This window comes from Astatotilapia calliptera, chromosome 20 (assembly GCF_900246225.1).
Source record: "Astatotilapia calliptera chromosome 20, fAstCal1.2, whole genome shotgun sequence".
Classification (NCBI taxonomy): domain Eukaryota; kingdom Metazoa; phylum Chordata; class Actinopteri; order Cichliformes; family Cichlidae; genus Astatotilapia; species Astatotilapia calliptera.
In genome coordinates, this window is record NC_039321.1 from 19,842,566 (window position 1) to 19,857,637 (window position 15,072).

General features: G+C 39.0%; 1 protein-coding gene across 3 annotated transcripts in view; it reads left to right on the top strand.

The window, feature by feature from the left end:
• ptpn11b (protein tyrosine phosphatase non-receptor type 11b) overlaps positions 1 to 15,072 on the top strand; it is a 34,687-nt gene continuing 19,615 nt past the window's right edge. For 2 of the 3 annotated variants that reach the window (XM_026153211.1, XM_026153212.1), the window contains exons 1-2: positions 1 to 156; positions 13,552 to 13,674. In XM_026153211.1, the coding sequence (XP_026008996.1) occupies positions 143 to 156; positions 13,552 to 13,674 (137 nt within the window). In that variant the 5' untranslated portion in view covers positions 1 to 142. Of the gene's footprint in view, positions 157 to 8,188; positions 8,251 to 13,551; positions 13,675 to 15,072 lie in introns of those variants that run through there. The other variant, XM_026153213.1, reaches the window with a different exon arrangement.

The window sequence follows — 15,072 nt, forward strand, 5'->3', positions numbered from 1 at the left end:
TTGAAGGTAAAAACCGGAAGGCGTGTCGGTAGTTATGTGTAGCCCAGCACGCAGGTTCAACACATCCTCTCAGTGTTCACAACAACTCCGCGGAGCCAGAAGGGGAACGTTTGAGGGCACTTGACAGCTTTCAGAGACTGCTATGACATCTCGCAGGTGAGCTGGAGTTTGCTTTTTAAACTGTCACTAATCCCACTGTAATATTTCACAGCCCGCGCGAGCCTGCGCGAGCCTTCTCAGATTATCACTGCACGAGCGGTCAGCGATAGAGAGACAGCCAGCTCGAGAGCAGGGCGCCTAAACTTTTTTCCCCCCCGTACCACAGACCCCGTTATTACTTGAAGCCTCGCCTTTCCAACTATATACAAAGAAACTATTATAGGCTTGTGTTTTAAATGTGAGTTTTCTCTGAGATATAAGACCGATTTTACTGCTCTAACCCGCCTGGAAATGCTTAAATGTTTAAAAGAAATTGGAAATTATATCAAATTTCGTGACCTGCTACAGTTAAATAACGCTCCTAAGCCTGGACCTCACTGTTTCCAGGCTGTTATAGTAATTCACATTTTCATTTTGTTTTTAGAACTACAATTTTTTTCCCCATTTGTTTCCGAGAAAGCAAATCCTTATTATAATAATAATAATAATAATGGATTGGATTTATATAGCGCTTTTCAAGGCACCCAAAGCGCTTTACAATTCCACTATTCATTCACTCTCACATTCACACACTGGTGGAGGCAGCTATCTCTTTATTGCACACACTTGGTAATAACTGGCAGTTCAGACTGAGGAAGAATAAGTGAACTTTTGTTTTAAGAGTTTCTCTAAAAGCTACATGGAGTCAGGTAATCTAATTAATAAGATTGGAAGTGCCAGTTGTGCTAGAGGTGTCCTTTCCTATAAATACAGGGATGGAAGGTGTGCAGTTCTTGTGAAACACTCTCATAGGATTGTAGAAAAGATTCACAAAGCTGAAAAAGGCTAAATATGTTTCTAAAGATCTGGGTGTTGTTCAGTCCACAATAAGACAAATTGGCTTCACACATATAGGAAATTGTTGCTATACTCCCTCAGAGTTGGTACCGTGCAAAGATCACAATGTGCCATCCTGACAGAAGTGGAAAAGGTAACGATATAAGACGACAGCAAATGGGAGTTTGGGTTAAAACATAGAGAGATACCAGTAAGGAAACTGCTCATCAAAATGCTGTGTCTAAACTTTGAAGGAAAAAAAAGAACTAACAAAAGGTTAAGTTTTGCCAGCTGTGATTACTAAGTGGATTTAATAATGTGTACGTGAATTGTACACGTGTGTTGTTAGTTTACTGACAGTATTTGTCTGTAACGATCTTTGCGACTTTTATAGTCTAATCTGTTTGATGGGGACAGGATTGCCTGCTTTCCATGAATTAATACTGAGGCAGACATGTCACAAAAAAAAAACCCTTGGGCTGGATAATATGGATCACATGTACATCTGTGGACTAGTAATGATTTGTAGATCCTCCTGAATGATTTCTCTGGCTTGAGACGGGAAGATTTAAGTACTGCAGCAGGCAGGCTGTACTAAGGGCTATAAAAACAAATGGGTTTATTGTATGCAAAGTGTTAGATTTGCTCATGGATGATCCTCTCCAGTTTCTTCTTATGGTTATTTTTGAGGCATTTCACATACTATCGAGAAATTAATCTATTATAAGAGACTTGAGATGGGGAAACAGCTTTTCTATACAAGGTGACTGCTGACATTTTTGTTTTTCCCCTCGTTTGCCCATGATGGCTGTTGTGGAATCAAGAAAATGCAATGTTGGCAGCTAGATTTTACTGTTGATACTGATAGGTTGGATCATGTTAAATTGGTGGCAGACTTTCAAAATGAAGAAAATGTATTTACACTTGAAAGATTCCACGTTCGAGACTATGAGGAGACACAAACCCAGTCTTGGGAAGGCATGAGTTAGTGTATTACTAGCACCGGTCCCAAACCCGGAGAGATGGGAGGGTTGTGTTGGAAAGGGCATCTGGCAGAAAATCTGTGCTAACATGCAGATCCATCCGCTGTGGCGACCTCTTGGGAAATGAGGGAACAGCCAGCTCCTTCATTTGTACAGCACTTTTCTAAGCTGCAAACACAAAGTGCTGTCCATAGGCAGCATAACGGTAAGAAACAACCATCAGTGAAATAAAAGAAAAAACACGAGCAATATGCAAGTACACAATTAAGCATATAAAATAACTTTACAAAACATCCAAAAGGCAGAATAATAAATAAAAAAAGAAACTAAAAATTATGGGTGTATTGTGGAAACAGAAAACTTGTTGTCAAACAAGAAGGCAAGTGTGTTTAAAAACTGTCTTAAGATAGGACTTCAAAGCAGAAACTCTTTCGGCAGATTGAGTACTAACTGGAAGACTGCATTAAAGTGGAGGTGCCAGTACAACAAACACTGTGTCACCCTTTGACCTTAATGTGGACTCTGGAACGGCTAGCAGAACTAGCCCAGCAGATCTAAGAGGCTTTTTTTTGGATAGTAAGGAATTAAGAGTTCATTACTGTACTCTGGCATTGGGCCATGGAAAGCCTTATAGGTCATGAGTAGCCTTTTAAAAGAAACAGGTAAGCAGGAAGTTACAACTGGTTTTCTTCAGAAGTCTGGCTGAACAGCTTGAAGCTGAGTTACGCAGGTTTTCAGGTAGAAAAGCATGAATAATTTTCTACGCCACTACAAGATAAATTTGCTCTGATCTGTGGAAACATGCTTGAGTTAAAGCTGTGCACAGTTTGCCTTTTCATTGTTTGGCCAACCGTCTAATGCTTTGTTTCATATTAACTCATGTTTCATACTGCTACTATATGCTTCAGTATATATTATTTACTAGCCATTACAGTTGAACTTTTGCTTAAATAAAATATGGCGGTGGTGATGTTGCAGCACCTGCATCCCTTGCACTTGTAGTTCTAGTTAGACCTTGGTATGAGAATATACACACCGTGCACAGTTTTGTTTATAATAGTGCGGTGTTTGTCTCAGCTTTGCATAAGCAGTTGAGTAAAATTGAAATCTATGGTAAACTTGGAAAAGTTTGGAAAAAAACTGTTGCGGTCATGTTGGCGAGTCCATTCAGTTTGATGTCCCCCCCTCGTTATTTATTTGGTTTTGAATAAACACATAAAGAGCTTAACCAAACAACGTGTGCGCACATGGAGACTTAAAGTAGATGAACCACGTCTGCAAGTTAAAATAGAACCAAAAGACAAGTAATAGTTTGGTAACTCACTTTAAAATTTAACTCGTATCCCAAACACTGAATATGCTTCGGATTACTGGATTAAATTAGTTTTGGATAGATTGTGTCTAGTGATGCTCTAGAATTTCAGTAGTGCTAGCCAGTTAATTTCTTCAGTCAACACGGGGGGGGAAAAATGCTGTCGTTTCTGTTTTTAGGCTCAAGTTCATTATTTTTCATGCAGCCAAGTTCTTGCATTTTTACAGACATTAGCAAAAATCATAATGAACAATTGTTAGTTAGCGGACACTAGCGGCAACTAAGTCCAATTTCTCTAGAGGTCAATGCCACCAGGCTAAGAGGAAGGAGAAGAAAGCACTGAGCACTGAGGTTAAAGCGGTTTTTATCTCTGCCAGTTTCTATGCCTTGCCGCTGGTTGTCCTACATACACTGCAAAAACTCAGAATCTTAGCAAGTCTTATTTCTAGTCAAAATAAACTCATCACACTTAAAACAAGACAAAATCAACTGAAGAGTAACATCTCAGTAAGGTACATTAACTTGTTTTTAGACAGTGGATCTTGAAACTAGAAAATTTTCACTTGTTCCATTGGCAGATTTTTTTCACTTAATACAAGATATTTTTGCCTGAAATAAGAGAAAAATCTGCCAGTGGAACAGTGAAAAATGTATAGTTTCAAGATCTACTGTCTAAAAACAAGTTAATATATCTTACTGGGATGTTACCCTTTAGTTCATTTTGTCTTGTGATAAGATTATTTTGACCAGAAACAAGACAAATATACTTGCTAAGATTCTGAGTTTTTGCAGTGTATGACTGCTGCTCCGCAGCTCTGTTCTGAACTTCCTGAGCTGAAATACCACAGGGGAACAATACTACAATACGTGCCATCTAACCAACCCACTCTGTTGTTGATGATATTACTCCGACACCCCATATCAGGAAGGGTTTTAGTTCATAATAATATTGTGGCGGTCCGGAGTTTCCATGTATTTTGTTATTATTTCACTGCAGGTCTGTGGCGGTTAAATCATAGAGGAACGATCTGTACTGTCCCTCATTGTGACTGTACCATAAATTTAACAATCATAAGGCATTGTAATGAGTTCAGCATAACTGTGGGCCCAGAGAAAGATGTAATGATGAATCACTTTACATCGCACTTCCATTTCTGTTTTGCCAGTTGCGTCTGTGTTGCAAACTCTTTCCACTATTGGAAACCACCTCTGCCCCTCTTTTGTTTATGGAACAGACCTCGTCTGTCACTGAAACTCATTTGACCAGCTGAGAACAGTGAGTCAGTTTTTTCGATAAGCCGACAGGAAAACAACAGCCCATGTGGAGGAATAAGATAGCACTGCCAACATTTCCATGAGTGCTCTGAACACACTTTTTTTTTTTTTCTTCTTTAAAACCAGATACATGCTTTTATTTTATTCATTTATTCAGGCGCAAAACAATGCTAATAGACTACACTAGACAAAACATTACATGCCTGCGGTCTTTGAATCCCACATTTAAGGGTAACCTGCTTAAAAAGCAGAAGGGACATGTTTTTTTTTTTTTGGTTTGTTTTTTTTTAGGTAAATGCTAAATATTTGATGTCTAACGTATCAGAGCCTCATTCCTCCCAGACTCATAGTTGTGCAAATCCGAGCTCAGCTTTGATCAGGTTAATACCACCGCTACCACTTCTCTCTGTAGATAGCAGACTTTGAATATTAGTCACGCTTATCTCATGATTCAGTTAAAAAGTGCTTTCTCTGGTAAAAGGTAAGCTGGAGAAGATTAGTTAGTGACTCCCCTCTGACTAATATTAACCATCTAACTATAACGTTTCACACTGACACTGTAGCAAACTGGGGATTTGATAGAAAGATAAATCCCACATGTCTGTTCATTGCTGCCGTGTTAGCTATGCTTGTCTTAATTTGGACAGATTTCAATCTGAGCATATCAACCAGTTACCAATTTTCTTATCAGCCAAGTGATCCTGCAGTCTGTTAGACATGTAGAACATTAGCAAATGTGGATTAAAACATGCAGAAAGTCGTGTGTGCAATATGAATCTATGTAGTGTTAACCGCCAACCTATTTCAAGCTTACAGGTCTTAAACATGAATTACATTTAAACTAGCATTCCCTGGGTTTTGCATAGTGAAATGAGGTGCAGTAAATCTTAGTAAAGTATCAACTCAGGCTGCATTTGCATTAAATGATAAGCTTGTGATTGATAACATTTTCCTCTGGAATAAATGCCTAAAGCAAGCCAGTGAGCAGTACCTTATAAACTGTTAAGCCCCTTTAAATTTGTTTGCTTTTATTGTAGCGTGAGAGAGAATATCTCATAAACCATTTTATATTACCATTTTGTTATTTAAAGATAAAAAGCGAGGCATTTAGAATTGCTTTTTCTACATATTTTTTGCCGTTCACAGTAACAAATCTGGCATTTAGTGATTATAGTAATTGCCTTCCATATCTGCTTCTGTGATTTCTATATGGTTTAAAAAAGAGGCTTGCATATGTCTGTGGAAAAAAACACAAGTTATTGATTAACCACTAATGTTTGGTGCTTTTACCGAGAGCTTCCCAAGTCCTATTTAGTTGATGTAAAACTCTATCCCCTGTGCTACAGTATAACTTGTTTTTGCGTGCTTAGAGAATTATGATTGCCCTCAGTTATTTTTAACAGTTTTGCTTATCACAACAGGCAATTTTGTAATCAGTGAGTTATGTTTTGGCTTGTATGTGTAAGTAACGTTGCTGTTTTGTTTTTTTCATTCATACGTGGGCACAGTTTTTCTTATTCTGCATTTTCTACTACATTGAAAGGACTTGTTCTACACAGAAGGGAATTATTGAAGTGGGTTTTTCACCTCATGTAAATACTCCAGATCATCAGCAGGGCTAAAAATAACTGCAGTGTTACCAAAATCCACACCCCAGGCTTGTCTGTGACCAATATAGTCCTAGCAGAGGCTTTCATGCTGCACTGTGGCTACTAAGTATATCACCTTTTTGTCAGCAGGCCTAGACAGGCATGCTTTAAATAGCCTATATTGAACATGAGACATTATGTAAGAGGATAGAGTGGTGGCTGGATGCACACTAGGCTTGTTTCCCCACAAGCTGCCCAAGGCTTAACCTGCAGCTCCCAGCTGCCCCCGTCTCTCCCACAGTACCACCACTTTTTACCTCTACTTTCCTGTCGACATCTCGTCAGATATATACCAGACTATTTGAAATCTCATTCTCATTGTGTTGTATCTCCTCTCCTCACTGCCCAAGGCCAGATGCAGGGAAATGGGGCGTCTGGTGGTTGTCAAAGGCAATCCTATTCTTGGAAAGCCCTGAGTCACTCCTGTAGTCATGAACGAGGCTGGTAGAGAATATGGATAAGGCTTTATAGACGCGGCATGCTGTTGAGTTTGCTTTCAAGACTTTTCAGAATTCACTCCTATATAAATTCATCTTAAACAACATAATTTTGGGGACATTGTTTTTCATTAGTAGGGGAGTTGCTTTGAAGTAGTCTCTTGAGTTTAGATGTGTGCTGTACTACTGTAACAATGTGGCCATTACATACTTTTTTCTTTTCTTTTTTTAAAGCAGGGACTTAACATTGTATAAAGATGAACATTTTTAATTGTCAGTTTTAAAGTGGCCCTTGGAAAGATATTTACAATTTGACATACTTCTGGTATGTAAGAAGCTGTGATCAGGAGATAATTTTGCACTTTATTGCGCATTATTCTGCTAGTGTGTCTGTAATTTAATGCTTTCATTTGTACATTTTAAATCTTCAAACTTAACATGAATCTATGGGCATCAGAAGAAAAGTAGTACTAGGATCTCATGAGATAAATTGGGCAGCTTTGAATCTCAATGGTTTTCTACTAGACTACCTAACCCCTAAAATGGTGTGTAGTTTTTGCACACACATTTATAGCTCTGACTGCATATCCCACATACACTGTGAACAGAGCAAAGTATGAATTTGTCTTTGGGATGATATTTACAAACTCCCAAAACAGCTTATGTGGTTACAGGTGCTTTGTTTTATTAGTCACTCTTTAGGTGGTTATTTGTTTAACCCCAAGTAGTTTGCATTCATAATAGTATTTGCAGATACTAGACTGATAATAATTAAAGTAGATTCAGTCAGATTATACAGGTCCTTTCAGATTGTTGTACAATCTAAAATTCACTGTAAGGTAGTTAAGAGTTGAACTGCAGCTTTTGTTCTCTGCATTTATTTTCTAACTCATGTGTAAAGCTTCCTGACCCACCCATGTGAAATTAATAGGCTAATGGCATACTGCTGAATTGGCTGGATTGAGGGCTTTAGCTTGGCGATGACTAACTATGATCTGGTGTAACTACGGCATGTTTAATCTCCAGGCACAGGCAACACAGCTGTTGTATTTAGCCTCAGACAAGATGGTGAGGACCCCGTAGCCAGAGAAGGCTCTATTAGCTTTAGGATCAGAGTGAACTCTAGCGTGAGACCCTCTGACCTCTGAGGGTACAACTGGGGCACAGAAAGTGAGACTGAAGGGAGAACGGCAGATGGTGGTTTACCAGTCAGCTAGTGCCTGTCACGTTCATCTAAGGTGGCAAAGGAGGGAAGAGGGGGTGGGGACGTGGGGCTGCTGATAGCACTGACGGGTGCTGGTATCAGGCCCGCTCATGCTCATCCAAATCCCAGATTAAAGCCCCCCTCCCCCTTGTCTACTCTTCCTCTTGCACATTATCTCTCTCACTCTCTCTCTCACACACTCTTACAAAGCACCCCCTCCACTTCTGTCATCTCTGTCTCACTCAGTCTAACCCAGTAACACTTTTAACACTTTTTTACACCCTTCCCGCTTTCGTCTCTATATCTCCTTCTCTCCCTCCCACCCTCCCTTGTGTAACAGTGCCCAGTGCTGGATTACTAAGCTCTGAGGCTGCTGAAGCAAGGGGCTGTGGCAAGCTTCGACCACAATGGTGAGGTAGGGCAGAAATGATCCCATTCAGCTTGTCTTGTATTATTTATTTTTTGTTTTCAATAGGAATGTCCCTAACCCTGCTTTAGCACATCCTCTTCCTTTTAATAATGCCTTTATATCTATAGTTTTTATTAATTAAATGCATTGAAGAAAGAATTTAAGTATAACATGGAAACTTGAAAGCATGTGGAGACCTGGCAGTTAATAACTTTTTTTTTTTTTTAATGTGTGCATACAAATGCAATATTGCCTTGACATAACTGATGCAATGTGTCAATGTGAAGTTAAGAGGTTAGAAGTACACTCTAGTTGTTACAAATGTTGTTGAATTGTTTGTGTCTTGGGTTTTTGTATTGTTTTTGGGGGTTTTTTGTATTAGCACAGAGGGGGAGGTGCACTCTTGCCTCTGTAAACCTGGCACAGTGAACAGTCTGCTGTAATTGCTTCTGTTGTCAGCGATATTTGGTCCAGCCCATTTCTATTGTTGTGATAACTTGTGGAGTTGCAGACATGCTCTGATGGATTAGAAATGGATTAATGACATAAGGTACTTGTGTCCCACTGATTTTATTTTCAGTATAAATCTGCATAGGATTAAAAACAATACCACAAATCTGTCCACCACCCATGATCTGTTATTGGCTCCTCGTTCTAGTAACCTAAAGGCACTGGCCGGCTCTGCTTGTAACTATTCCCATCCCTAAATAAGTAACATGATATGATACAAAAATGTTTGGTTAAATGCTCTTACAAATAATTTACTCTCATGGCAAAAGGAAAATTACCAGCGCACTCAAAAACCACAGGCTTTTTAAAATTTTTTTTTAAAGGAATCTAATTTGTAACAAAATAATGAAAGCTTGAATTACAGATGAAAAATGTACTCCTGCACTTTCTGAAGTTATTATTAAAAATATTTAGCTGTCAAGTGAGTCACACTTACATTTACTTTACATTACCTTACATTACATTTGACGGCCTCCAGCTCCAGCAACTTGGACTCCAGCTGGCCACTGTCGTTCTTGTTCTGCTCTACAGTCTCTGTAGCAATATATAAACCAATTCTCAGCCTGCTGCAGTTGCTGGTTAGCATTGCTCTCTAAGCGGATCCCCAGGGAAGTATAAAGGCTGTTGTCACCAGCTGTAGTTCAGTATGGTGAAGCTGGAGACTAACAGTAGGATGAGAGACTCACTAGAGGGGCAGCTGAATATTCAAAACAAGAGTGGGGGTGGGGGGAATTATCCATTGTATTCTTAGATGGCCAAAGAAATAAAAATAATAAAATCCTAAAATAAGTCACCATACATACTTGCACAGCCTTCCCAAGTAATATTTGTGTGAAAAATACTATATGTGTAGTGAGGTCCCCTGACGCGTTCTCAAAGATGCTGGGAAGAGTCGATCAATCTCAAGACTGGGTGCTGTCTTAACCTTAGCTGTCTTTCCTGCGTGCAACATTTAATCCATATAAATGGGTCATTGCTTTGATTCTGAAAGTATGTTTACTATAGTTGCCTAAATAATTCACAGAAATATAGTTAGTTTTTATATTGTTATTTATATATTTAAAGTTTTAAAAAGTTTAAAAAAGAATCTATTGGACTAATTTCAACCATAACAGTTCAGTGCTGTGTTTTATCATCAGTACCAAAAACATTAAAGAACTTGGTTAATTAGGCCGTCTTTTTGAGGTTTTGTTCTAACAACTTTTTGTTGAATTGAACAGTACATGACAAACATGTATGGAGGAAGGCAAAAATGAAATAGGCTAGATAGGCTCTTTTAGCCTGAAAGTTTGATTATATTTAAAAGGGAATATCATTATTGTGTTGCCCGTAACAGTTTTCCTGTTTATAATATATTTATTTATTTTTTTGCTATCTGGAGACAACATACTCGGCCAGATGAATGTGCTACGTTAAGTATTTCAGATATTACTTTTATCAGTCTCCCACTGCCCTTGAGTCATTTCCTGTCTGTCCATGTTTAATATCCCCAATAGGCTTGCAGAGATATTTAATGCTACAAGGAATGCCTTGTCCAGTTCACCCTCTACTCTTGTACGTATTTATGACAAATCCTCATGTAAACATTTCCAAGTTAGTTGTAAAGTCTCCCCTATGATCTGTCTGCTAGCATGAACGTGTTGTAGTGCTGCTTTGCCCCCTGGTAAAGTTAAAGAGGGAGGCCAGGTTTAGTCTGGGTCAGATGTCTGTCAGATGGCTGGTGTGGTCTGTTAGCTGCAAGTGGTCAGGTTCAGGTCTTGGCTGAGGGTCTCATTTTCACTGGACATGAGTCTCTGTTCACATGAATTCATAAATTTTAGGTTTTTATGTCATACTGGTCTGTTTACATTGAAGACCCCGCCCAACATACACAAGAATAACAACAACAACAAGGTTGTTAGTTTCTGTCATTTATCACGCCCTTACATTTGGCATCATTACCCCTGCACCTGTATTGTCTGCTTCTCACCCCACCTGTCTCTCCCACACTCTTCTCATGTTTCTCCACTGTCAAAGCAGGTCAGGCTACTCTGTGGTGTAGATGCTGTCAGTTTCACTTCGTGACTTAAATAAAAATCAATATCTAAGACTGTGTATAAAAGGAATTTCATCCTTTTAAAATGTATTAAATTTGATACTTTTTTTCTCCTCAAGTTAGTAAAGCCTAAAGCCCCAAGAGCAGGCTTACCTATCCTCGTTACCGTGGTTTCAAGTTATTAAGGAAATTAATAGAAAGCACTGTGTCGCATAACTCGAGCTGAGATTCAGACCCTGCAATAGCAGTGACCACAAAAGTATTCTCATGTGTATTTGCCGCTCTCAGGTGACACAAGATCTGCTGAGCTGACACATGAGTTTTATTTTTATCCTACTGTCATGAGTTTGTGTCATACAGTGTACAAAAACGGCAACGCCTAAATGCTCGCCCGCTGTTAAAGCTTTCAGATATTATCTTCTCAGGAATAATGCAGTTAAATGATTGTCCAATTCATATTCTCTGTGTGCAGTGGGAGTGAAGAGCACTTGGTTTTCAAAGTATTAATATACAACCTTTGGTGTCGTGCCCGGAAGTCTTGGTTATACTGTTGCCAAGTGCTAGATCATGTGCACAATAATGGTAATTTATTCATGTGTATAAATCAGTTTCACTTTATTGTAAGTAACGAGGTCTCTGTTTTGACACTGTTGTTTCTCTTGGAGGACTTGACTCCTGAATGTCTCCTTTGACTATATAGCACTGAAAGATTGTCTGCTGGGACTTGAACTACAGTGCAGAGATTAATATATATTGACAAAGACGTGTGATAGATATCACCATTTTTCAATAATTTTCAAAATCTTGGCTACCTGAAGTCATGTGACACTTTTGTGAAATGCCTTTTTATTTTAGGATTCATACTCATTTTGGAAAGTTTTTTTTTTTAATATCTAATCCAGATGAGATTGTACCTGTGTGCCAGTTTTCGTTGCTCAACCTCTGATCATGTATTAGTAGTTTGTGGGCTGAGAAATGAATTTCATGTATTATAGGAAGAGAATGACGTTGTTATCAGTGAAGTTTGGAGAGCTTTTACGCTCTTGCCAAATGTGTTGACATTTCTGAAAATGGCACGGTTTTTGGAGCCTGTTTATAAAAGCGATTATGTCACTGAACCACTGCAATTTTTTGTGTCACCCATGATGGACCACAAAGTACTGTTTATTTATTCTATTTCATGTCAGTTTTGTCAGCTCTCTGTACTTTGATACAATAATGCAGTCCTGGATGGCTAGTGGTGCGTTGGATTAGCCGGCAATGGCACACATTAGTTGGGGAGGTTTAACCCAATGATCCCTGCTTAAACATGGGCTCTAAATCCACACAGCTGATATACAGCCATTCACTGGGACATTACGGCACTACCTTCTCACTGCCTCTTAAATACTAATGACACACAAGGAGTTGTATTTTTCATTTGTTTATAAAGTCTGCTTTCCTTAACAAAAAGGTTTGGTGCATCGATCACAACTTTCAGAGGTATTAGATGAAGCGTTATTGAAATGCACAACTGCAAAAGGCTGCAAATGCATTTCTAACAACCGACGTATTAATCACTAAGAAAAAGGCAAACTGTCTACAAGTGGAGAATATTCAGTACGATATCAGAATAAGAAATGTTTGATAGACAAAACCTACAAAGGAAATCACACCTCTAGAAATAAACTGAATTATTTCATACCTTTCTTGGATGTGTTCCATGAACAGATGAGAGAGTTGAAGTTATGCTACACATTAACACTTAAATCTCATCTTAAATGCAAAGCATGATGGAGGAAGCATCATGCTTTGAGGATACTTCAGGGCCTTGTAATCAGCAACAGAACTAGTAATTAAACCGTAAAAGATCTTTTTCTTTTCTTTTCTTTTTTTCCCCCCCCAAGTACACATTGGTTATAAAAGAAGAAAATGTTTGTACTCTTAAGCTTGAACATAACCCAGTTCACATGTTGTGACATAAGCTGAAGAAACATGTTTAATCAAAAATATTCCAGAAATGGTTTCAAAAGCAACAACAGGAAACATCTGATGGTGGTGGTTGTTATTAGTGGGGGTTTTACGAGTCACTAAATTCAAGAGTTTACTTTTTTCCAGTGTGCTCACTGACTGATTACACTGTGAGTTCAAGAAGCATGAAATGTATATTTGTGTTCAGCCAAACTATTTCCATATTGCCACCTAAGGTGAAGCCCACACTACATGTTGTATTCCTGTTAGAAATCAATTCTGCAATCATGGTGAACCCAAAGTGTTCAAGATCATTTTTCTTCTAACTGTACCTGAGAAATGGTCGGGATAAATATTTGCCTGTCATGTTTGGCAAGAGAGGAAGTAACATGCAATTATTAGCTTTGGCTTTGCAGAACTGTAAACTTTGGTGTCCTTCCTTTTCAAACCAGAACAGGACATACAGTTTGTATGTATTCATTGACTCATCAAGGAAGAACGTGTACTTTTTAAATAAGGCACACTGTATGCTAGTCCACCAGTGTCATGATAGCAGAAAGCAGTCATATAAAACATAGCTGAATTAATCAATAGAGTTTTTGTACAGTGTTGTATAAACTGTTGTAGGCAAAAGCCAGTTTTACAGTACATCCATTTTGACCACTCTATATAACAGGTCTGTACACCAATGGAGGTAAAGCACTGCAAGTCCATCAACGTTTTTGATGTAAAATACTCGAATATGTATGGCAGTTATATATGCACTGATTAGTCTTTTGTTTTTTGCCATTTCTTTGTGCACAAATATTTAGGTGGTTTCACCCCAACATTACCGGAATCGAGGCAGAGCAGCTCCTGTTGACCCGGGGAGTCCACGGCAGTTTTCTGGCCCGGCCGAGCAAGAGCAACCCGGGGGATTTTACCCTCTCTGTCAGGTAAACGTATCTGTGCTCCCCACTTAACCTCAGTGTTCTCAACAGTACCAAGTTAAATCCTCAAATGCATGGGTCTCCTGTCATATGGACAAGGTACTTGGTTGATTAGAGAGGCAAGTGATTATCTATGGAAAACACTGATTATGGTGTTTGACAGGGGCTAGTGAGGAAATGCACAGTGATTTAAAGGCAATCTAGCCATGTCTAAAAATAACTAAGCCTGTGTGACTACATGATCAAAAATTACACAAACAAACCTCAGGAGTGCAAAGGTAAGGTGCTCGGTTCAGCGAGAATTGTACTGGTCAGTTTTCAGCCTGAGAATAAGACGTAACACTGCACTGGTCTGAAAAATGTAGGATGTTAAATTCTCAGGAGAGACGAGGCTTTTCTGAGAAGAGTCTCAGAAACTGGTGTCTCAGCAAGTGACTCCACATTTCGCCTGTGGGTAGAGAAATTGTATCAAACGGGAGTTGTTTTGCGCAAGTGTTTCTAAGAACATGTTGGATAACACTTTCCATGGTGTGATTTTTGTCAATTTTGACACTACACAACCAGAAAATCTTAATTTTGGACAGCAGGCTTAAATTAAAGTGAGTTAGACAAGCACAGAAAAGTGTTCACTCAAACTTGTCACTCACGCCTTATTTCTCTTAATCTCTTTAAGAACCACTGTGTGTAGTATGTGTGGTGTGGAGTTTCTGGTAAATAAACTGTGCACTACATGCTGTGGTGATTACGGAGAGCAGGAAACAAACTGAGACAGAAGAAGAGAGAGTTTGAAGAGTGGCTCTTCCTTGGCAACGGAAGCTTTTAAGAGATGGATCAGTCGGCCAAGCTCTTGGAAGAAAGCCCAGACGCATTTGTTACTGTGACTGTAGCTGGCAGTGACATTAGGCAAGGGAGAGTGTGTGAGCGAGTAAGAGGGAGAATGAAATGTAGAAAAACAGATGAAAGGGAAACGGGGTAGTTAGACAGGCAGTGGCTTTTAAAAGATGTTAAAGAGTGAGGGGCCTATTAAGGCTTTGACCTTCGCTGCCTGTGGTTTGTGTTTGCGGTGAGGTTGTAGTAAATGTCACACACAGGAAGGTCGGTGGAGTAAGTTGTAGCCGCAGCTTGTGATCTTGACAGACTTAAACACAGATGTATGCACAAAGAGGTCAAGTGGCCAAGCTGCAGAGACTCACCACCTGCTACGGAAGGTAGGTCACTTTGAACTAAGGGCAAGGAAGAGTCTGTGTAACTTCACAATAAAAACACTTGACAATTTAAAAAAGAAAAAAAAAAGCTGCTTGTTTGCCACCTACTGATCTCACTATACTATATGTTGAATGCAATACACAAAACAAAGTATGAAATTGAGTTAATTGTTTCACTTGAAGTTCATCTAAAACATAA